The sequence below is a fragment of the Pteropus medius genome, unplaced genomic scaffold, assembly GCF_902729225.1.
Source record: "Pteropus medius unplaced genomic scaffold, Ma_sr-lr_union100, whole genome shotgun sequence".
In the NCBI taxonomy this organism is placed as follows: domain Eukaryota; kingdom Metazoa; phylum Chordata; class Mammalia; order Chiroptera; family Pteropodidae; genus Pteropus; species Pteropus medius.
The window spans coordinates 2,919,652-2,944,787 of record NW_024346065.1 but is presented as its reverse complement, the minus strand read 5'-3'; the positions used below and the strand labels follow the sequence as shown (position 1 = coordinate 2,944,787).

Genomic DNA, 25,136 nt, shown 5'->3' with positions numbered 1-25,136 from the left:
TTGAAATTTCCATCAATAGGGGAAGGGATGACATGTGGTATGTTCAAACAATGGATATAGAAACCTCAATTAAAGTGAAAGAACATGATCTATGTGTATCAACGAGGATATACTGCAAAAACATTACATTAGTGACAAAAGCAAGTTGTGTATACAATAAACAATTTATGCAAATTTGGAATGCACTAAAAACAAACCTCTCTTTGAGGCTAATAGCCAGAGTAAAAAGAGAGTCAACAAAGCAGAAGGCCAGTGTGAGAAGATGTCATGGAGAGAAAGAATGTTAAATAAATGGCAAAAGAAGAGAACTGGGAAGGTGTGAGTCCTTCCTCATTTCCTCTGGAAGCTCCTCACCAAGACGCAGGCAGAAGCTGCAAAGGACAATGCCTTGGCCTGGATGAGCTTTCTGAGGCTGCAGTGGCACCTGGCAGCCTGGGGAAAACGTTACAGGCCAACTCTTCCCTCTTCTCTGTGACCTCTGGGAGAAGAATTCACTCTCTCTGCTCCACTGAATCCCAGGGCTCTCTGCCCAGGCTCCCACAAGAATGCCAGGCTGTGCCAGGTGTGTGGGTGGTATTTACCAAGCAGACACCTCCATACCTGGATAGAAATAGACTGAGAATCCTCTGGGTCACTCTGAGTCCACCAGGCAGAAAATATTTAGATAGGTTACTGATTCGAGCTGAAATCTGATGAACTCAGATGGTGGTATTTGGGGGGAAAGAATGTTTCAATAAATCATCCAGTTGGCTCAGTGACTGAGAAAATGGAGTGGAAGAATCTAACCCAACTCTGTGACAAGGAAACAAATAGAGGAGATTAATGCTTCTCCCAATATGCTTCAAAAGGAGATCAAACCACCACTCTTGACTTTACAAGAAAGATGAGGCACATAGCTTTTCAGCTCTAAAAAAATCACTGTTTTATTTCTCTGTTTTCTGGTTTCTTCTAAGTCACCATACTAGGTGATTGGAAAAACAGGAAACTGGTTTTGTTTCCAACATCTTCTCTGGATGTATCTCAGGGATCCCCATCTCCATCCCAAGGTTTATGCTGCTCATTCAAATCTAAACTAGTAGAGGATAGCACCAGAATCTAAATACAACCTCTCATACCTGATTTGGACTTAAAAAAAAATAATAATAATATAAAAGACACAGTTCTGTCCTACTGAGAAACTAAGCAGTATCTGCTGTCCTGTTCACAACAACCTGGCTTTTGTTTTTCAAATGCTCTCTAGATTCCTGGGGAAAAGAAGAGGATGGCAAAGAAAAAGTGAAAAAGGAGGAGGCCCCTTGAATCGACCTCTTCCTTCCCCCAGGCAGCCACTCCTTCGGGATCTGCTTCTTTAGGAGTCAGCAGGCCGTTATTGCTATGAGGACCACAAAAGCCTGGGTGGCTCCAGGAGAGCCAGACCCCGAGTTTTCCCTAGGCCTCCTGCAGCATCAGCAACATAGCCTGGCTGCTTTTAATTACAGAATCTTTCCTCCTGGCCTTGACACTGAGGCCCAGAGATCCCAGCTATGTTCTGGGTGGCACAACATTTGAGGCTTGCTGGGGAAACAAAGGACACAACCAGAGCAGATGGGAGTCAAGTTAGAGTTCAGTGTAAACTCTGCGGTGAGGGTCTGCAGCCATGTGGTTCTGTGGGTCCACCCCATGAAAGCCAGTTCCCAAAGCCAACTCTTGCTTTTCCCTCTCCACTAGGTCCTGGCATCTCTGAAGTCTTACTCTGAGCTGGCCAAACCTCTACGCTTTGCCACTCAGTGGGCGCTGGGGCTTTCATAGTGAACTCTGGAGACAAAAGGAGAAATGGACTAATGGCATCTTCCCCCAGCCCCTTCACCTTTCCCATCTCAACTGCACAAAAGAGCCAAACTCTCCCTCTGCTGGGACCTGGCCCCTCTCAGAGTTCGAACCATCAGGAGCTGGTGGCTGTGAGCTCCCTCTCTCCTTTGGGGCCCAAGTATTTCCAGGGTCTGGGGCCCAACCATGAGAGGCCAGGATCCCGACAAGAGAAGGACAGACAAAGAAGATGCAAACAGCAGCATTACCATGGTAACGATGTGAGCCAGGCGGCCTCCTGAAGATGCTGGGAGGGTGGGATTTCATTCTTTTCCTTTTTTTCTTTTTTTTTCCCGCAAAAGGAGAATAGTTCCGCTCTCTATTTTACTACAACAATAGCATGGACCGGCTCCTTCAAGTGTTTCGAAAAGCAGCCTGAGAAATCTCTAACCAAGCTCCTCAGTCTCTCCAGCCGGCCGTTTTATTGTCCCTCCCATCCCAGTGAACAAAGGGGCGGGACGGGTATAATGCCCCCAGTTGCCGGCTGTTCTCAGCATCCTAATCCTTGAGAACCGGTGAGAGGAATGGCCTGTGGAGCTGCTAAATCGAAGTTTGGCCTCACCTTTTATTCCCTCTTTCTACTTATGCACTCAGGAGCTCTTCAGGTATTATAAAACCTCCTGGTTAGCAGGCCAGTAGGAATCTCGAGGCTTGCTAACCGGATAAAAGGCACTGAGGGATCATTCCCCGCATTCACTAATACAACCTCCCTTCCCTCCAAAAGGTAGGCTATTTGTGCTATTCTTCCCCACCACTCCAGCGTGGCTCCATGACAAAGACTGAATGTGGAGCCACAAGTGGCTGGGCTGGCAGTTTCTCTTGGTACCGCAGGAGCTGCCCTCACTTCCAGCCTTTCCCCTCTCTGTCCCTATGCCCCTCGGGCATGAACTGCATACTCCATCCCCTTCCAGCTCTTGGTACCAACCTCCAGGCCAACTCAGGGCTATCACGCCAGAGCGACCTCTCACACAAGGAAAGCCTCTTGGCCTTGACTGCTGGTACCTTTCCAAGGTTACCACCCAGGGATCAAAGGTTTCTTTGCTTTAAATCTGGGGAACTGTGCAGGTGTTTTTTAGCTCAGTCATCTGGTAAGAGTGGTGGGGGGGGATAAGCTTTTATGTTCTAGTGTGTGGTGATCTCAAGGGTACAGCTCTGCTGAGCTGAGTGAACGATAAGAACACCATCTCCTAGGAGAATCAGATAAACCTGAAGTGGGAAGGCCTTTAGAGATCACCAGGCCGATGACTACAATCCAAGAAAAACATTTGCGCTGCAGCTTCCACACACAAACTCATAATGTGTGTGTGCATACACACACACACAGAGCAAATATTTCATTAAACAATATAATATATGTGATACATTCTGATATTTTCTATTCTCTATTTCAATTTTTAAAAATGCTGGTGGTGACTCATCGATTTCATTTTTATGACCCACCGATGGATTGTGACACAATCTGCAAAGCACTGAATCAAGGCCATCATTGTCATTTTCAAGCTGACAAAAACTAGTGTGCCAGAAATTTTCTGAAGATAACCTCAGAGCTGGAACAGAAAGCCAAGGGGTCTCTCCAATAAAGGAGGGCCCCCCATGTTTCTCAGGATTGGAGCTCTTCTTTGTTTTGCCAAAGTCTTGAGAGCACACAGCTAGAGGGGAGGGACCGCCCAGAGGTTCGTATTCAGTGGCACTGCTACTGCTCATAGTGGCAGAAGAGTGTATCTGCCTCAGGAAACCTCGGAGACGGAGATGTAGCTTGAGGGAGTGGAAGGGGTAAAATAACTTTGAAAGCAACCAGGTGAGGCTCTGTGGTCTTCCAGACATTTTTATTTACTCCTTGGGGTTCTTGCATCATTGGAAAGTTTCCTGAAATTTTCTCTTTTCTGGACACACAGCTCCAGGTCAGCCTCCATTAGTAATCCACTGTCTGTCCCCATTTCCAACTTTTTCTAATAGTCTTTCCTTGTAGTTTTTCAGTCTCTACCAATATACTTTCTCTAACGACTTCCTCTTTCCTGTCAAAATCATGTTCTTAGCAATGAGCGTCACAGAGGCAACTCTGTAAATCTTGTTCATACAAACATCCTAAAAGTTATTCAAATTAGACCCGGCTAAGAAATGCTATTTACATACCCAGTGATCAAGACTCTCAACACAAGACAGCTGGGAAGAATGGGCTGTCTTCCCCCTAAAATTGTTTTGGAAACTTCCATAGAATTTCTTGAAATCTTCATCTAAATTTTCTATTTAGTAGACCTCTAATCTTTTAAGAACGCCTCTAAAAATGAAGAGCCAAAGCCACACTGCGCACTGGGTAAATAAAAGTCCAGCTTTCTGATTGCTTATTAGTTATACACCCTTAGAGAGTATGTAACAAAGGGGCCTGCTGTTTGCTTTGCTTAATCTGGTCTTAAAATCTCTGCTTCTTTGTCAGAAAACAATATTTGCAATTGTAAAAAAAATATTTACCAAGGAACTTGGATAGCATAAGTCAAAGGCTAAGAGCCAAAGGTCAGTACTTCTTACCCCAAATTTCCCTGGACCCGAGTCCCTGCTGTGTAGCTCAGCTGCACCAAACAAACACATTGCTTTCCGGGTCCATTAAGAAGAGGACGTTTTAGCAGGGGAAGGAAAGGGAAGGCTGTAGACTTCCTCAGTCAGGAGCGTGAACTCTCCAGCCTGCACCACAAAATTCCTGCTAGATCTTCACAGTGTAATGTGTCTGTCTCCCCGGGGATAGTGTAAGGACTCACCTTGTTTCACAAACCTGGGGAAAATATTCAACTTAGAAAATCCTAAAGGACAAGTATTCCTCCCATACAGCAATGGCAGTATGCCCCTCTGTGGTTCAGGCCAGACGTTCACCTACGCATCTTTGTGGGTAGGGACCTCCTGCCTGACAGTGGGGGACAGATGTGTATCCTGAGCATTTCTGTGGAAACCCTTCTTAATCTACACAAAGCTGTTTTGACCATTTGACCCAGTGGGCTAAGTTCAAGGGTGTTTGAGTCGATCTCCTTACATTCACTGTTTTCTGGACAGATCTGCGATTGGACACCTTTCCTACCCACCAAAGGATCCAGCATCTGGGAATGAACTACCACTGTAGACCACTGAATTCCAGGTTGTGGACTTCGCATGCTCCACCATGAGCCAGAATTTAGCTCCTTCCAAGCCCCAGACCCTCGTCTTAAGGTACAGGTCAGAAAGCCTGGTCCCCAGTTGAAGCCTGAGCACAGGGAGAGGAGGCTGAGGAAGCAGCGCTCATGGAGTCATACAAAGTGCCCCATGGGCTGCCAGCCCAGATGGTTCTTTAGCTTGCTAAACTAGAGGGCTCGGAGGCAGTACTGGGTCCTCCACCCTGGTTGCAGAGACTCATTGCCTGCTTCCTCACTCCATAGGATCTGTGAAGAGGAATGGGGTGGTGGCAATTTCTACCTTGCTCGGTTTGACCCTCGTTCTTTGACTATCTCACTCTGCAAGGAAATTCTATAGTTCTCTCTCAGCCTCACCACTACCTTCTGTCAAATTTTTGCCATAACTGCCTATCCTTTTTATCTCATCAGGATAAATATCACTGGCTAATTCCTCTTGGCCTTTGATTCTGTCCTGAAATAGCTTCAATCAGGAACATAGTGATAATTATCACCGTCGATGAGCAGCACTGAACATTATCAACTTAAAGAAATGGCTTAATCCAAGGATCTTACCTTGAAGAATCAGGCCTTCCTTCTTGATGGTGTAGACAAATGAGGTGCAGGGAGCCAGAGGGGACTTGGCAATGAGAATCTGCACATAAAGCACATTTGCACAGGGTTAGGTGAAGGAGGTTATCAGCGATGAGCCTCTGTTCAGTACCCTTCCCATTTTGAGACACACTGGTGACATGTGACTACGAGCTGTAAGGTTCATCTAAAAAAATATATTTTAGAACCACATCGGTGCTATTCCACCAGTCAACTGATCACCTTCAAAGGCTGTACATTTATTCCATTTATTTTGCCACAGAATGCATATTCTTGAGCCAGATCTTCTAGAACTAAATTTCATTATTTTGTGTCATGTGCTTAAACAGTTACCTTTCTGCCTGAAAATAAACCTAGCTCGATTCTCTAATTTTATTCATAACCTTAGCTATTTCACTAAAAATATATATCAAAGCTTCCTTAAAATTTAAAGCTTTACCATCAATGTGAATATTCAAAATAACTTGCGAAAGGCAAAGCCATGGTAGATTGCTTCGTTGGCCCCAACTCTTCAAGTTTATGTTCATACCCTTTGCCACGTTACTACAATTTCTCTTAGTTAAGGTATGGGTGTTTCTCATGGGCCTTGACTGGGTTTGGACACATGACTTGCTTTGGCTAATAGGTTGTGCCAGTTCTCAGCCTCTGACTGAAGAAGCTTTACATGTCTCCACTTATTCTCTTATGTTTCGGCTACTATCAGAAAAAAAAAAAAATCCAAGCTAATGTGCTATCTCAGAAGGAGAATGAGAGACACCTGGATCAGAGATGGCCAGGTAGGCTCATCTCAAATACTGCCCAAGAGACTCACAAACACATTAGTTAAATGCTTATTATTGTATGCCTCTGGGATTTTGGTGTTGTCACGAAGCATGACTGCAGCAAGAGTTGACTAATGTATCAGCCAACACAAAATATCAAAAACATTTTGGGCAATGGCATTCTCCTAAGAAGATACCCACCTTAAAGGGAAGGTTTATTTGGTCATTATCACTAACCCATTATCACACCTCATAGGGTTCTACAGAACCTCTAAGGGACTAGTGGATTATTTCATTATAACACTTCTCCTAAAAAAAGATGAGCATCAGCTTCCTTTTTTACGAATTAACATTATCAAAAACAGTGATAGTTGGCACTCAGCCACTTAGGTAATCAGGGAGGCAAAGAAGAAGGAAAAAACAATTCAAATAACCAAAAGGTTTATATGTAATATCTCAATCTATCTCAATTCAACAAACATTCACTGTCAACTATGAGAAATGGTAGAATAATATGGTGAAAAGATCACAGGTTTTAGTCATGGAGTTTGAATCTAGGCTTTTCCACTAACTCAGCCAGGTGCCTATGGCAAGGCTTGCAATTTTCCTCCAGTAGCCATCCCGCTTCTCAAGTTTCTCTCCCTCTTTTGCAACTAAGTGTGGCCGTATGACCAAGCTTTGACTAACAGAATGTGAGTATAAGTGGCACGTAGAACTTCTGGATTATATTTTCATAAGAAAATTGTGTTCTCTTCACTTCCCCTTTCACCTTTCTCAAGGGCAAGAACCAGAATCAACCACATGGATGTGAACATCCTGGGGGATGACAAAGCAACACGGGAAAAGGAAGCTGGGTGACCTCATAAAGCACCGATGCCTCTCACCTGGGGTCACCTAGCTACCTTAGGACAGAGCCACTTGTCTGAACCACTGCATCGCGGATGTCTTTGTTATTGCAGTGTAGCCTGAATACCAACCAATACTGTGGCTCTGGAAAACCTAATTTTTTTGAGTCTCACTTTCATCACATGTACAATGGGGGTTAACACCACCTGCTTACATAAGATTATTGTGAGGATTACATTAACTATATAAAATGCTTGTTACTGTGTCAAACTAACAAGAATATTTCCCACCAACTCATCGCATATGCTTCCCAAGTGCCCCTTTACTTTCACTCATCAAAAAACAATATACTTTGCTTTTACCAGAAGGATTCAACTCAAGTTGAATATCAATGTTTTACAACTGCTCTAAAATTATCTAGATAAACTTGATTATCATTTTCAGAACCAATGAATAGATGGTGGGCATTTACAGCTTCATGTTAAAAATATCTCACCTGAAAATTAAAATGGAATCTTTCTGACACAGATTGGCGATGGTTCAATGTGAAGTTTATGGATGCCCCTTGCTAGGGGAATGGCATGGCAGAAGAGAGGGCAATGCTCCCCAACCTTTATCGAGGTTTGAATCACCTGCCAATTCTGATTCAGTAGGTTCTAAGTGGGGCCTGAAGAGCCTGAATTTTTAATAATTTCCCAGGAGATGCTGATGCTGTGGTCCACAGACTACATTCTGAGTAGCCAGTTTCCACGATATTAGCCTGATTTAAGAGTCTATGATGAAGAAACAAGAGACGGGAGTCCTGAAGCCAGTTAGGAGGCTATTGTGATAGTTCAGGGATGAAATGACAAGAGACTAAACCACAGCTGTGTTAGAAAGAATGGGAGAAAAGGAAATAGATAAAAGAAATATAAATCCTTTAGATCAAAGAGCAATAGAAATAAACTGAACATATCTAAAACTTCAGATCTTTATTGTCTGCATGAAACAATTGGACATGAAACAAAGAGTATTAATAAATAATAATAAAGTATCATACTATGTTTTTGAAAATATTAGCATATTTTAGAATCTAAGACTTAGAAAAGAAAAGGATGTGACATTCCAATGCAACACAAGAAATGCCATCTCAGCCTAAGCGTTCCAGCTCAGTGGTACTCCCTCCATCATCTGACTGCTTACTCTACTGGGGAGCACATGTCCACTCTGTGAGCCAGTCCAGAGCCCTAGCCAGGTGGACTTCACCTGGAGGGACCTTATACCTGGAAGGATCTCCTTTCTAGGAAATCAAGGAGTTTGAACGGGCCACTGATAAATGCCCTGCTCTTCTCAAGCAGGGTTTAAAATGGGTCATCAAAAGGATAGTTTGTGTGCAGTTATAAAGAGGAAGTGATCAGTTATGTCAGATGAATCCAACTTCCTCTTTTCTGGAAAGAACTGCCAAATTGATAGTCAGAGGGCTACCACCAACACGTAATGTGCGATTTTCAGCCAAAAAACCCCAAACACACAAACAATACAATACAAAACAAAACAAAAAATACTGTAACAAACTCTTTAATGCCTTCTAGATAAAGTGAAGACAAGTTAGGCTGGATGCTAACAACATTAAGTGGATTGGTAAGTGACCAAAAAGATCAATAGCAATCTGGTGAGGGGCAGCAATCTCTAGTAGAATGTACTGTAGTCTAGCCTTGGTCCTGCCACATTCAGCGTTCTTACAGACCTGGATAAGGACGGTGATATAGTCAACCATATCTGTACAACGAATATGGGATCCGGCAGGGGATAGAACTAACAAAAACTTCTACCCTAATACAGCCTATATTTTAAAGGAGGCAAAAAGATAATAAACAGAACGAATAAGTAAGATATATGGTATGTTAGATGATTACATGTGCTATGGAGAAAAAAGGCAGAGAAAAAGTATAGGAAGTGTATTAGATCAGAGAAGGGGGTCGATTTTAAATAGAGTAGCAAGAGAAGAAAACGTGACATTTGGACTGTGGGGCATGTAACGAAGCCCATTGATGGGATGCTATATATGGTGACAAAAATGTAGAGCAAGAGTAAATATATGAGATTAATCATAATATCAAAATAAACCTCATCTTGGTTAGAACGTTACATTTCCATTATTGGTACCTTACATTCTTTAGGATACAAATTAATTGAAATATTTGTAAGGCCTTGTCCCTGAGAACAGAGGACGAAACGGAGGGGATGAGATTTAGCATTCCGAAATGGCTCAGGAGTGTTAGTTAACCACAGCTTAATATGAGATGGTTGTGAGATGTGGTTCGCAAGCATCTAGTGTGGTCTCAGATTATATCATTGGAGGCAGTATCTGAAGCAAAGAAGTGACAGCCCTGCTCTGATCCTCATTTGGAAAATCATGCTGGGTGCAATGTGTTCGGATTGGAGCCCGAAGTCCAAAAGGGAAACTGAAAACACGAGAACAACTAGAGCACCGTCAAGGTGGTTGGACACCCAAAGCAACCAATGACCACAAACACTTCAACGCAAACATGATGAAGACAGGCCCGGAGTGAAGGCACATACTGCTGTTAATATGAGTTTTCTGGTCAGGAGAATCTATAGTGTTACACAGGAGACAGGTGAAGTATAAATTAGCTTTCTAACCCAACAGATTTAGAAAAAGTGATGCTTGCTATGTATATTTGTCAATAGATAAACCTATTTTAGACTTGAATCAATATCCCATGCCCTATGCATTTCTGCCTTTCAGATAATTTGGGCTGTTCTGTTTCAAATGTTCAGTTATCCTATAAATTGGGTGTTCGAATCGCCGACTTGGGCTGTTGTCAAGTGTCTTCTTCCTCAATACATAATGCCCGGCAGGGAGGACCTGGCTGCTTAATAAAACTTTAGGGCCCTGGTGCAAAACTTTTATCACACTCTACCCCATGTGTAGTGTGTGAAGTTGGCCTTGGAACCCTCTGAGGATTCATGAAAATATGTAGTTGGGCAAGAATGAGCACAGACACATGTGACTCAGGAAGCCTAGAGCTCCACAAGGCAGGTGTGTGGTATTGTGAGCTGTTAATCCCACCTTTTGCAAATAGCCAGATTGTTCTTTCTTGAATGTTTCCCTCATATCAGACCAGTTCAGCTCTTAACTACACTCTAATGAATACATTTTCTCCTCTCTGTACTTATTATTGCAAGAAAAGTGGCCATCAAGATTTTTAAATATTGTGTTTACTATGTACTAGATGCTGGGTCCCCAATCCCATCACCATCTGGAAGTAATTTCCATTATTTGTACCATCCACCAATCCATCCATGTACTTATTCAATCTATAATTATTTACTGGGCTCTCTCCTTTGACCCAGGCACTAGGTGCAGGGGATATAGCAGGCGGCAAGATAGACAATATAGGGAAGCCTTTAGGACTTGGGCTTTTTTCACTTTAACATTCTACTGTGAGTCCCTCATTCTTAGGCACTCATTCATTCATTCAATACATCCGTCCACAAACATTTATTGATTACCTCCTAAGGGCCAGGCAGATTTCAATCTGCATTGCGTGAATTTGTTAAAAAAGACCGTCATCTGTTTCTACCTCAGTTTATTTCTTAGACGTATGTTCGGAATTCTTGATGGGACTGTGAAGATCAGGGGCATTTTCTTTGAAGTCATTTCCTTCCCATCCACAGGGCCCGGTCCAGTGCTTTGCACACTATGGGCTTCTAAAATGACCAATGGGCATTTTCCTCATTGTTCTTTACTTTATCCCTATGCTGTATGTCTGAAGGTTTTTACCAATCTATATGTGGACATGCAGAGGCCTAGGTGCTCGAAATAAAATATGGAAGGAGAAGCTGGCCTTTGGAGCTCACCGGCCTTCCCTCTCAGAACCTCTTCTCTTTTCACGTCCCTCCTCTCAGGTACCTATTTAACTCTGAGCAAGTAAGTTCTCAGCTGATTCTCTTTAGTCTAAAGTGACATGTGGTTTAAACCTTCCGGTGTTTACCCTTTCAGGTGCGTTTGCATTTTAATATGACTCTCAAAGAAGCGTAATGGACCTAAAATGGTGGAAAGCCTATAGGGTCGGGTGGGTGGGGGAGCCTTCCAGGGTTCTCACGGTGCTGCTGCTGATGAAAACAAGAGCCAACAGACAGTATTCCTCACAACAACCCTTTAAGGTACACGGCTGTTAAGTGGTGAAGCCAGGATTCCAACACAGGCCACCTAGTTCTATCATCCATACTTTTAGTCACCATGATAGCAGCCCGGAATAGAAAGAAAGCCAGGCCTTCCAGTCACACATAGATCAATCCACTTCCCTGAGATAACACATCAGAAGAGGCAGAAGACATAACAGCAAATAAGGGCATTTTTATCCCCCCGCAGCATGGATATTGCATGATCCAAAACGAAGAAGGGAACTGGACAGGGCCTCCATGCAGGCTGCCTCCGCTGCTCACAAGGGTCCACACTGGCAGTCTGCCTTCTGCCCTTTATTTCTGAATGTCTAAATCCTACCTATTCTTTGAACACCATCTAAATGCCACCTGTTCCAGAAAGCTTATGCTGATTTCTCCAGCCCGAGATAATCTGTACCTCTATGATAGTATGTAGTGCTTTTTCCACTGCTTTATAGTTAATGTTACCTGAATTTACTACCATGCATTTGAGGGCAGAGACCATCATCACCATTGCTGCGTCTAGTCCCACCGACCTCCAGTATGGTGCTGTACACATTACAGAAACTCAATTATGAAATGCAAAAATGAATGAGTGAATAAATGCACAAAGTGGTGACCTTCGGAAGCTCTGACTCATACCCACTTTGAGGAATTATCTGGCACCTCCTCCCCAAAGTTGGGAGACTTAGAAGATGTCATAGAAAAGCACAGGCTGCCCAGCCCATCACTGCCAAGATTCTTAGCCTTGGCAGGCCCAAAGTCAAGTCTTTGGTTTCAGCATGCTATAGCATCACATGTTTTTCCTGGCTTGATCCCACTTCCAAGAGGCTCAGAGAGTGGAAAAGAAGTCATAGAGCAGAAAGTGCTGGGCATAAGAACCTTAGATCTCCTCCAGGGTAGTGACACCTTCTAGGGATAATGCCTGTGTCCTCCTTTTAAAGTACAGGTGTCACCCTTATCTGGGGCAGCCCAGAATACCCCTTTTCCTGCACAGGTGGCCAGGGAGGCCACTGTGGAAAGGCAGCACAAGATGTCACAAACCCTGGGAACAGTCTATCCTGGAGGCTCCTTTTACAGCATTCTGGCTGGTTACATGGGTTATTGCAATAGAGCCCGACCCTTAGGAAAAACTGAGTTTTGCCTTTGCGGCCCAGGAAAACAGACATAAATAGGCAGCCATGTGCTGAGAGTAAGCTGGCACCTATTCTTCCACTTTCTCTTCTCTAATTCCTGTGCCAGGCAGGCTTCCTTTAACACCAGTAATGAATCCTTCCTCTCTTCTACTTCCTTCCCCTTCCCACTCACCCCAACTTTTACACTGGTTGGGAGTGAAGGGCAGAGTAAAAAGAGTTGGTGGTGGTGGTGGTGGTGGGGGAAGTGTAAGCATAAGTACTTCCTGTAGGGGCAGGTGGTAGGCCTGGCTTTCCTTCTACCCCTGCTCTCTGCTACAAGATGTACAGCCCAAAGACAATGTAATATGTTCGGCTACAAAAAGACTGGGGTGAGAGCAATTGATGTAGCTCAGAAATGTGACTCTGCATTCGTCTAATTCATCTATAATTTCCTATCTTGCTAAATTTTAACCCTGTCTCAGTCTCCCCCATGATCAGCAAGATTATGTGGTTGTTGATGAATTCAGTGGCAATGTCTTTGCTGAATGCACCTCATACTTTCATCTGCATGCAAGGGTCCTGCTGAGAAGCAAGGGAGGAAACCCACTGATTTTGAAATGTCCTACAACAGGGACTCTATTATCTCACCTCGACTGGGTGCCTGGGCTAATAAAACCCATTGCTAAGCTAAACAAACCTTTCCTCTAGCTGTGCCAAGTGTCTGCGACAGAAATCCTTCATGCCAGGGATTTTCCTCCTTGTCCAAGATTTAGAAAAAGGTTGTTTTCTCAGCTGCTTTGAAGCCCAGGAAGAGAGCCAGGGAGGCAAACAAGCCAGTCAGTCTTGCATCAGATAATTCAACAGGCTTTTGATAACCTCAAGTCTTCTGTCCCTTCCTCAGGTTGAGCTGAACTCTCCAAGCCAAGGGACAGAAGGGCCGGAAATGCTCCAGACAGGAAGATCTCTGTGGCTGGAAGGAGGCCACAGGATCAGGGGGGCTTGAAGCGTACCCAGAGATCCTCAAAGGAATTCCCTAGTCATTGTGTTAAGAAGAGCTAGAAGGAAAGGTGGCAGAGGTCCAGCTCCCAGCCCATATCTGGATCTTATACTGATTAAAATCTGCTTTATCACTTGGAAAATCACTCTCCATGGAACACTGAAGCCTCAGAACAAAAAGCTTTGCTGGATTATTAGGCAAGAATAGAGAATGAGTTTAATGGTGTCTAAACTGCCTTCTCAAAGAAGGGGAGTAAGATCTGTAGAAGTAACACAGTGTTGGAAAATGACAGCGTGGAAAAATGAACTGTATTTGAGAAGGTGTGAATTTATTAATTGATCTACCTGTGGCTGACTTCAGAACTTTTCCTACAGAAACTGGGGGCAAAAGTTAAGTTGATTTAAATCCCTAATGAACTATAATTCTAGACCCTAGGAAGATTCTCCTAGAAAGTTGGGCCCTGCGGTTACGAGATCTTATTCCCCTACAGAGCGTCACTGTGTTCTTTTGTAATATCTCTCTGGTGAGTGTTTAAAAATATTTTCCTATAATCTATCAAGTTCCCAAAATATCTAAACTAAAAAGCTAGCTCCTTAGAGGAAACATTAATTTCTTCAGACTGATAAGATATTATGAGATTGTAATAGTTCAGGGTCAGAGTGGCATTTTTGGTTTTAATTTTTTCCCCATTTTATTATGAAAATTTTCAAACCTAGATCAAAGTTGAAAAAATTTTATAGTGAATACTCATAAACCTATCAAGTAGAATCTACCATTAACATTTTATTATACTTATTTTTTATCACTTATAAAATCATTTATCACTTATCACATCAAACCATCTTATTTTTGTTGATGTTACATTTTAAAGTAAATTGCAAATATTTGTGTACTTTCCTCTAAATACTTTAGCATGCATATCATTAATGATAATCTTAATCTATATTCATATATTTTAAAACCAAATTAGGTTTTTTTCTGTGAACTTTACACGTGGTTTGAAAAGGTTAGTGATTTTTCCCAAATTATACTAAAATCAGAGAATTGAGTGACTACACATATATGATAGTATGCAAATCTATATATTCAAAAATATAGGTCATTAATTCTTTCTATATTAAATATCACCTTTATTAAGGTATAACTTACATGCAATAAAATTCTTTTTTAATGTAGGCATTTAAGGCATTAAGTCTTCCACTCTACCAACTGAGCTATCAAAGGCCCAGCTAGCATTTAAGCTATAACTTTACCTCCAGGCACTGCTTTAGCTGCATCACATAAATTTTGGTATGTTGTATTTTTGTTCTCATTTTCTCAAAGTATTTTCTAATTTCTGTGTGATTTATTCTTTGATTTACTACTTATTTAGGAGTGAGCTGAATGTGTGTGTTAAATTTGCACACATTCGAAAATTCTCCAAATGTCTTTGTTATTGATTACTAATTTTATTCCATTGTGATTAGAGAATTTTGCATGGTTTCATCCTTTTAAATTTATTAAGGCTCATTTTGTGGCCTAATATATGGTCTACCAGGAGAATGTCCCACTTGAGAAGAATGTGCATCTGCTATTGCTGGGTGGATACCTGCTTAGTTTATAGTGTTGTACAAATCTTCTATTCCCATATGGATCTTCTGCCTAGTTGTTCTATTTATTATTGAAAGTGGTACTGAAGTCTCCAACTATTGTTAAACTATTACTCCCTTCAATTCTATCAGTTTTGCTTCATGTGTTTGGGGTTCAGTTGTTAGGTGCATATGTATTTATAATTGTTATGTCTTCCTGAGGGATACACCCTTTTATCATTATAAGAATGCCTTTTTTTGTTTCTGGTAATAATTTTTGTCTTAAAGTCAATTTTGTCTGATATTAGTATAGCCGCTCCAGCTCTCTTTTGGATACTGTTTGTGTGGTATATATTTTTTTCATCTTTATATTTTTGGATGATTTGTGTCTTTGACTCTGAAGTGTGTCTTCTGTAGACAGCATACAGTTGGATCATAATTGTTTTTACCCATCTGCCAACCTCTGCCTTTTGATTAGAGTAGTCCATTTACTTGAATGTAATTGTTAATAAAGTAGGATATGTATGCCATTTTGCTATTTGTTATTCTGTGTACCTTATGGTTTTTGTTCCTCTATTTTTCCGTTACTAACTTCTTTGAGTTAGATATTTTTCTAGTATACCATTTTTATTCTCTTGTTTTTTTTCTTTTACTATACTTTCTGAGTTATTTTCTTAGAGGTTGACCTGGGGATAGCTATTAACTTTTAACTTAAAAACAATCTCATTCAAATTGATATCACCATAATTTCAATTGTTTACAAAAACTTTGCTTCAATATAGCTCCATTCTCTTCCCTTCTTTTTTACTATTCCTTTGTACTATTGCTTTGCACTACTATTTCTAAGGTACATCTTTATACATTATATCCATCAACACAGTTGTACAATTATTGTTTTTTGCAGTTGCCTTTTAAATCAAATAGAAAAAAATGTTACAAAAAATATTCATTAATTCTGTCATTCATATTTATCTATGTATTTGCCTTTACCTGTGCTCTTTATTTTTTCATGTGGATTCATGTTATCCTATAGTGTCTTCATTTCAGCCTGCAGGACGCCTTTTAGCATTTCTCGTAGGGCAGATTTACAAGTGCCAAATTCTCAGATTTTGTATATTTGAGAATGTCTTAATTTCTCTTCCCTTTTTGAAGCATAGTTTTCCTAGACATACAATTCCTCATGACTGTCTTTCTTTCATCGATTTGAATACAGGTTCCCCCTACTATCCCAAAGTAGGGCATTCCTATGAAATTTTTCATAAGCTGAAATGTGGTAAAGCAAAGAATCAATTACCATTAATTTATACAAATTTTTTTGAGCATTCCCAGAGCCAAAATTCAACGCACACGCAGTGTCTTTATTTCATTCACCATGACTGAAATACTTAGTTACGTCCAGTTTCACACTAAGCTCTCTTAGGCTTTTCTGTTACCTGAGGACACATCTTGCTAATGGATAAACAAAATAAATTGAGATAAAGCGCAGATGCTCACAGACACAGTTCAAAGGTACACTGGTTTGATGCTGAGTATAGTTCTTAGGGAAGGAGCTTGGTGACACCACTCAGTGCTTGGGGTATACGCTGCCTTCATTACAGACTGATGCAGATCAAATGCTGAACGCTAGTTTTCCTTTTCGCCTTTTTTCATAAAAGTGAAAATCTTCATATTTCTTTCAGTTAGTGAAAAAAGGTATTATTGTATGTCTTTTGTAAAAGTAAAGTGGTATAATGCAAACTTTTGAAAAGTGGGGGATACCTATGTGTCATTCCACTGCCTTCTGTGGTTTCTGATGAGAAGTTAGCCGATTAATTTTACTGAGGATCTCATGCACATGAAGTCACTTAGCGACTAATGATTGAACAGCTAATGATTAAACAGATTTCCCTAAATGAACCAATAAGTCTCCCAGATTTTGCTGGGGGGTGTGTGTGTGTGTGTGTGTGTGTGTGTGTGTGTGTGTGTGTGTGTGTGTGTGTGTGGTGTGTGTGTGTGTGTGTGTGTGTGTGTGTGTGTGTGTGTGTTGGAGCATGACTTCAACATTACAGCAAGCCGTTTAAAACTCCGTCTTAACCTTCACCTCCTGCCTACACAGAGCCTCGAGGTCAGCTAGAAGTGAGAACTTAGGTCTTCTCAGGTCTTTCTTGAGAATGAACAAAGCCCTGTGCATGTGCGTAGGCTTCTAGATTCCCTGGTATAAGCAGTACCTTTACAGAGGCCCCTCTGGACATCTTGATCCCCAATTTTTCCCTTTATATTTTTTTGGTCAGCCGCTTGTTGGCCCTACCTGGTAATGGGGCCTTAGGCAGCCACAATGGTAAGAAATTACTGCTAATTATTTCTGAAAAATGTCCTGTGGGTAGAACTGTTCACACACTCCGAGTCAAATAAAGAGAGGGTCTGATAATGGGGCTTCCAGTGAGCTGTCAGACAGGTCAAATAGTGATCAATCTCTTGGATGAGGATTTGGGGAAGCTCCAAACCTGTTCTGTCCTCTCCTGAGATTGCTAAGCTGTGATTTATAAAGCTATCATAGTTGCAAGACAGTTGGCCTTCAAAGTTTCTGCAAAGCTGGAGAGGGGAGGATCGGATTATGGAAAGTCAAAATGTCACAAATCTTGTTGTTCTGACTGAGACTTACCTGCTTTTCTTTAATAAATACTCCTCGGATTGTTGTGAGCCTTTAGCTAATTTTCCGAGTTCTGAAAAAGTTGATTTTGATGGTTTTTGTCAATGTTCTTGTTGCTTTTGTAGAGGTGCAGGTTTTTGAGAGCCTTACTCCACCATGTTGAGTATCCCAAGCCAAATTTTTAAATATCGTTATTCAATATCTATCTTTGTTACTTCTCCCTATTCAACCCTGCCACTTACTTTTTCTGTTTTAAACATTTTCACAATTCTAGAAGATTGTTTTTTTAATCAACTTAATGCTTACACATAATTAAAAATAGTAAATAATATCACTTTGTATTATTTTCTTTTAACTGTATTCATCTCAGCTATCATATTTTTAATTTCTAGGAGCTCTTTATTGTCTTCTAATTATTTCTAATTCTGTGCATCTTATTCTTGTTTTTATATCATCTTAAACTCTCTGAAGATACTAATTATAGTTACATTAACATTTTTTCTAAATCTTGCATTACCTCTAATTCTTTATGGTTCTTTTCTTTGGTTTGTTTTGTTGCCTCTCTGATGTGAACAAAGTCTAATGATCTTTGGTTGTTCAGTCATATTTAAATTATAAAGTGTTTTATTCTAAAAATATAATTAGAAGCACTGTATATATGGACAATATTTATAAACTGGTGGGATCTACTGCAGAGTGATCAATGTCAATACATAAATACACCTGGATTGATATTTACAGAAAAGAATTCTCCAATGTCTTACACGGTTGCTGAGAAAAGGGCTTCAGAGTCACCTTCTGGCAGATGTAATCCCTTGTTTTAGACAAATGCCTCCCCTGTCCTCTGCTTTGTCTGGAGTCTCAAGTCTCTGAAATTTCTTGAATTCATTTCTCCGAAGATAAAGTTTGGCCTTCATCCTGGGTTGGAGATTTGTCACTTAGCTATCCAAATTGAGAAAGGGGGTCCTACTGCTTCACATATTTCACATATGATTTTCGATCAATCAGTTGTTTTCATCTTCTCTACCATCTGTGATATCTGGAGCTTCCAAGTCTAGCCTGAGGAAATCTTTCAAGTGTTCTGCTATTACACTACATTGAAGGTAATTTGTTTTTCAGTTTCCTCTGTTGTATCTTGTCAATTTTCTATCACTTCCTGTTTTCCAGGATTTTGTTGAAATTGTTGACGTCTCAAAGAGATTCCCAATCTCTATTCCCTTTTGGGCTAATATTACCATTTTTTTATTAAACCAAAATAATTTCAGAAAGCTCATGAGAAAGAACAGAGATAAACACGAGTGGTAGACATCTCTGCATCAAAGAGGAGGCCTTCTTTGTGAGGTTTAGCTCTTCTTTTTCCAGTCAGTTAGTGATTTGGCAGCATTATCATAATACCAGCTTTGAGAGTCAGATACATACGCACACCATACATACAAGTAGTATATACACCAAATAACTCCTCTCATGGGTATGCAATATAATTTTTAATTATCATCAACTCATTCTTATAGGGGGCTGATAAAAGGTGGCTTGGGGCCAAGTATAATCACCTTTATTACAAAATGTTAAGACACTCACAGTTAGTCCATCATGGCTTCAAATCTTGGCTGTATGATTTTGGATACTATAACCTTTGTAAGAACCACTTTCCTCATCTCTAAAATGAGCAAAATGATACCAATTCCATAGACTCTTTGTGAGACCTAAAGAAATGAATGATATTAATGAAAAATGTAGCATCTCATAAGAATCTAAGAGATATTGTTTTTTGTTTTTTTTTTTCTCTACTATGGTGGAGGGAAGATGTAAAAATGCAGGAAAGTTACTAACTTCCTTCATCTTGAAGGCTAGAGAATTCAATGATCTAGTTGCCTCTCCTTGTTGCCTGTGAGGGAGAGAGTGTGTGTGTAAAGCTAATGTACACTTTCACACCCAGGCTGTAGTACTGTACATTTAGGTTTCAAATGAGATTTCTAACCATAACTGTAATTAATGTTAATGTTACCATTGGGTGCTGCTAAAAGAAGTAAGAACTGACTGTAGCACTAGTAAGTTCATGGCCATCATTACTTCAATTAAACTTTATTTTTAATCAAAAATTAACGTAAGTATCACCAATCTTAACTTTCAAATAAGGACGTATGACCCAGTCAGTATGTGCTGGTTTCACTGTCATCTGGATTTGGACATTTCAATCTAGCTCTAAGTAAAGCAACAAAATACTGTCACAGGCAATTTCAAGTGACAGAAGTCCATTCCCTTTCTCGACCCTAAATCAGGAATATAAAAATGACCAGAAAAGCAGATACACAGGAGCTCTGTCCAGACGTAGATGCTAAGCTCTCCGAACATCCGGTGAGGCAGGCCACACTTCCCAGCACCGTCTGCGGACCCACAGGAAGCAGGGCTGGATCTTCTTGTCCAGGCCCATGAGGAAATACAGCTAAGGCGAGGCAGCTCTGGCTTGCAAGGGTCACAGAAGCAAAGCTGTGGCTGTGCAATTATTATGGTAAAAGGATGCCAGGAACTCAGAGGGTGTGTCTTGAATTCTGAAGCACACATCCCTGTTACAACATGCCTGGGCCACACGGGATTTTCTTTAGTCTCACGGGAATCAATTCGAGGAAGGCAACATGTTTCTATGTAAAGAGGCCGAACTCTGGGCTTGAGATATCTGAAAACAGCTGGTCAAGTGGGACTGGTTTGTGTAATGTACCACATCCCTGGCCTTGCTCTGATGGGTGGAGAAACTATTTCTAGTGGGAAATCAACACACTCTTTCTTCAGAGCACGATCAAATTAATTCCCTCTGTTACCGCAGCATTCTTATTATTCCCCTAAAGCCCTCCTCCAGTAGAAAAAGGGGCAAAGGACAAGAAGGAAACACAAGACAGGATTTCAGATGAGTTTAAGGTTGTAACAGAGGGACAACAGAGTACCCTTCCCATTCTTTCCTTTAGGGCTTAAAGTAAATCTAGTTTGAACTAGACTTTGAAACAAGCTCAGTAAGATGGAGGGAGAGCTGGAGCTTTATACGGTAATTCTTTTGGGTGGTGTCAGGATATAAGCAGAGAACTGTCAGTTTAGTTTTCTGTATTTTAGTATTTTTCTGTACTTTAGTATTTTAAAGATGTTTAATGTGACTGTGTCTAAATCCTATACTACATAAACATAGAATGACTCATTTATCAAGTATTGTTTGGGAATTAAGGTGTCTTTAACCCACAGAAATAGGCTCATAGACTAACATAATTCAAAAAAGTGGAAATCTGCAGGAAGCCTTTAGAAAGGACTTTGTAAGAAGAACTTGACAGCAACCAGATTAGATTTATAAGGAGTTTAAAAAGTATCCTATCTCTTTGGGAACCCACCAGATTTCCATTTGGGGCCTACTTCAAACATCAGGACTCTTGGGGGACTTGGGATAATAATAGTGATAAGAGCTATTTTCTTAAGCTCTTGCTATGTGCCAGGCACTATTCTAAGACATGTAATCCTCATATCGACCTTATGAGGTAAAGACTATTATCCCCATTTAACCAGTGAGGAAATGAAGGTACAGGTCGAGCAAGTCTTCTGATTAATATAGGGGAATGTCTGGCTGCCCATGCCTAGAACTCTTTTTTCTAGAAGCCCGAGGAAAAGTGAGCCCACCAGGCGGCCACTTATGGGGGTCTGATCTGAGGGGTGCCAGGAGGTCCCTAGTCGAAATCTCTTCCCTCTCACTGACCTGTTAACGTCTGAAATTCTCATTAGAATCATATATTTGACTAAATCTGTGTCTTCAGCTGGTCTCCCTGGTTAACGTACACACATCGCCAGGCAGAACACATTCTCCAGAATGAGTCATTAGATAATCTTCCCTGAAACGCAGGATTCTGAAGCTGAGAATACAGACAAATATTGACCATCAAAGGGGTCAGAAAACTGTCCAATGTAAGATGTTTCCTGGTCTGGGACAGGTGGACAGGGCCCTTTGTGGGGGTCCAACACAGCCTGGCACTGAGACCCCAAAGGAAGGAGATGGGTGGGTATTAAGTCTGTCATCATGCTAAGTTAGCCCTGCTCAGAATCATTAGGGTTTTCCTCCCCAGGTATCATAATTCCATAGGCACTTTTTTTTCTTAATGTTGACTTAACTGCACTATGGGAGTATTTGCCAGTCACACAAACAACTAGCTTTCCCTCTCTTTTTGCCTCCCCACACTCTGAACATATCTTTGTTTTTCTGATCATGTAAACAACACATGGTCACTAAGAACAATTCAAGCAATACAAAGAGTTATGAGGAATAAAGCAAACCTGCCCCTTCTCAGCAATTCTGGGTGAGGGAAACTTTATGTCAGGAACTACAGAGCAGAGTGTGGGGGTCTAAGTTCCCTTCTCTTCTCTCCCCTAGGGCTCTTCAGAGGTGGGATAGGAGGCAAGTCCAGAAGATCTGGCCTTCGAAAGTCCTAAACTCTTTCTGGTCCCATGCCTTTCTAATGTCAGCTTCAATCTGTCACCCTTCTGCTCCCAGGCTTCTGCTAGACAGGAACCTGGCTTCTGGAATGGCACACAGCAACCTTGGCCCAATTAGAAAGCACAACAATGTGAAAAGCCTCTTCTTTGTTCCCCCAGGGTGCACATCTTAAATAACAGCTCTCCATTTTTCTCCCCTAAGGAGTTAATCACGTTTTAGAAATAAACTAGAGCTCTGTCTAATTACTATTGGACAAAAGCTTTTATCACAAAGACAAGAGCCCACATATTGAAGTTTCCTTCAATGCTCAGGCAGAGTTTTTCTGAAGAATGAGTTAGAAGTAACAACCCTAATGACACTGTGGGTTCCTGTAAACACAAGCAGACGGATTCGCCCCTACAGGAGCCAAGCTAGAACTCTGTAGAGACTGAGATACAGAAGAGGAAGAAAGGCAAGAAAAAAGAGAACGGAAGCAAAAAGCAAAAACAAAAACCAGGTTCAGCAACAAAAAAGCCAGGAGACCTTAGTCCTCTTCTTCACAGCTGCAGAATCTCGGGCCATCAGAAGTCATATGATGAGCGAGCGTGATCTTGGGGACAGCATGGGGGATGCGCCTAAAGGCATCTTATTGTTCTGAGCTTGGATTTATTTAGTGACCTGGGGCAGTTTCCTGAGTCATCTTCCCTTTAAAAATCAGGATCGAGAGGATCAATTAGAGTTGGCTTCATTAAAAGACATTAATAAACAAAAACTATATTTAAAGATCCATTCAGTCCAGACCAGTACAGAATAACCTTTCTGGGGTATTTGTATGTTTACTTTGGCGTTCCTGGGTAGAAGAGGTTGGACAAGGTTAATGAATGATGAAAAGCAAAGCATGGCTACAATATTAATAGACTAAACCAGCTGTTTCTGAAGTAAAGCTATTGATTGCTATTTTTCTAGCTTGGATCAAAGTTGTTTGTTTGTTTGTTTGTTTTTTAAATAATTAATAGAATACTTAAATTCTTTCTGATATTAGTTAAGTAACACAATATTTCATTCATTTTAATGTCATCATCCTCTCTACTACATTTCTGTATACCCATAACCATGAAATACTATGCTGCTATGAAAAAAGATCAGTAATTATGTTTACGTGGAACGATTATCCATGATGTATAGATGATTTAAAAAGTAGGTTAGAGAACATTATATATGGTAAGCACACACATTTTCACACATGCATAGAAGATTATATACTGCTGGAGAATTTCTCTCCTACTCTGTAGTATTCTATATCGCTTTTTTTCCCCTGCAACAAGCATGAATTATTTTTAGATTTTTCCATTTCAGAATAAACTAAAACATCCTCTCCCTCATACAGGTAGGGAAAGTCAAGTTTAAGAAAGAGTGAGTGCTCTGCCATACTCAGCCATCAATCTAGCCAGGATATGCAATTCGTTGTGGCCAGAAATTCCCTGTTGAGCAGGAATAGACTCTAGCTGAATGCCACTGAAAGCAGATCATGCCAGAATAAAAATACAGATCCTAAAAAGGGCAGACACACTTTGCAATTATATAAAACCATATTTACAATAAGTATAAGCAATGGTTACTTAGAACTGAATGACTTATTTCATGTTATACTAATTCAACAAATGTTTACTGAGTACCTTCTATATCCCAGGTACTGAACTAGATAATAAGGAAAACAAAGATGAACATGATGAGGCCCCTGCCCACAAGAAGCTACATGGCCAGCTTTGAAGTAATCCAGAAGGCCCCAGGAATCCAGAAGATGACACATGCTGAAAAATACACTCACTTCCCAGCTCTTTGCCTTAGGGTGAACAGTAATCCTTGGCTTTTGTGGCTTAAACGCCTGTACTTTCAACTTTCCCAGATCAATCTGTAAACAAAGTATCCCCGTAGAGTATATGACTCATATATCTATATAATCTTAAAGTGCATTTTCTCTCTCTGTCAGACACACAAGATGCCCTGCATATAACCCAAAAGTCCTCGCCACTGGACTACCAGATTTTTAACTCCTTGAAAACCATTCCTGGCTCTCTAGTATCTGCTTTTAAACTCTTCAGCAGGTCCTTCTCAACCTGGGCCAACTCACTGCTCTAGTCTCATCTCTCAACTCACCCGTTCCTGATCACTCTCAAACCTGACTCTGCTGATTAAACCTGGCAGGCACACCTTTACTTGGGCTCTCCTCTCTTCCCTGAAAGAACTTCTTCAGAGCCCAGCTCAAAAGTCGCCTCCTCTGTGAAGCCATCCTTCTTCACCTCTTTCTCTGTCTCAGACAGGATCAGTTATCCCCCCTCTTCTCTACTTTAAGAAGTTCTGGTTACAGAATAAATAGGCTCTTACTCAGCCCATTCAAGTTGTTAAAATAATGAAATACTGCCATGCCATTTGGCAAATAGCTGCTGTTCCTAAGGCCCCCAAAGGGGGTTGCTTCACTAGCCTTAGGACCCCCTACATGATCCATCAACTAAGGGTCACAGTGGAGGGGGTATTCCAAAACCCCTTTCCCCCAAAGCCTGGCATCTTCCTGCCTGGTCCCTTCCTGTGCAGGACCAGTTAAATATTTTCATTATCCTCCTGCCCATCACACTACATTATGGTTAGTGGTTCCTAGGCTTGCCGATCCAGCTAGATTTTGAAAATTATGTTTTATTTGTCTGCTTTTTCCAGAGACTCGTCTAACACACAGTAGATGTTCAGTAAAGGCCAGGTTGCTAAATGGCCACAGTTCCAAAATTATCACTAATTTCACTTCAGTTACTTATTCGATGCCACTTTTGAACTGGAAAGAATATTTTACAGCCCATCATTAATGATTAAGTGAGGCTAAACCAGAAAAAGTTGTATTTTTGTCATGGAAGAAATGACATCAAAAACTTTCATAAAGCTTAATATGTGGCAGAGAAGCCATAGCTAACAAAAACCTCCAAATGGTTTTTTAATCGCTTTTAAGTCATTAGTTTTTTTAACTTACCC

General features: G+C 41.0%; 1 protein-coding gene across 14 annotated transcripts in view; it reads right to left on the bottom strand.

Moving 5' to 3' along the window:
• The window catches only part of RAD51B (RAD51 paralog B), a 482,184-nt gene that overhangs the window by 4,127 nt on the left and 452,921 nt on the right, over positions 1 to 25,136 (bottom strand). For 5 of the 14 annotated variants that reach the window (XM_039875325.1, XM_039875328.1, XM_039875331.1 and 2 more), the window contains one exon: positions 5,556 to 5,634. In XM_039875325.1, the coding sequence (XP_039731259.1) occupies positions 5,556 to 5,634 (79 nt within the window). Of the gene's footprint in view, positions 1 to 4,094; positions 4,613 to 5,555; positions 5,635 to 25,136 lie in introns of those variants that run through there. The other 9 variants (XM_039875322.1, XM_039875323.1, XM_039875321.1 and 6 more) reach the window with 7 other exon arrangements.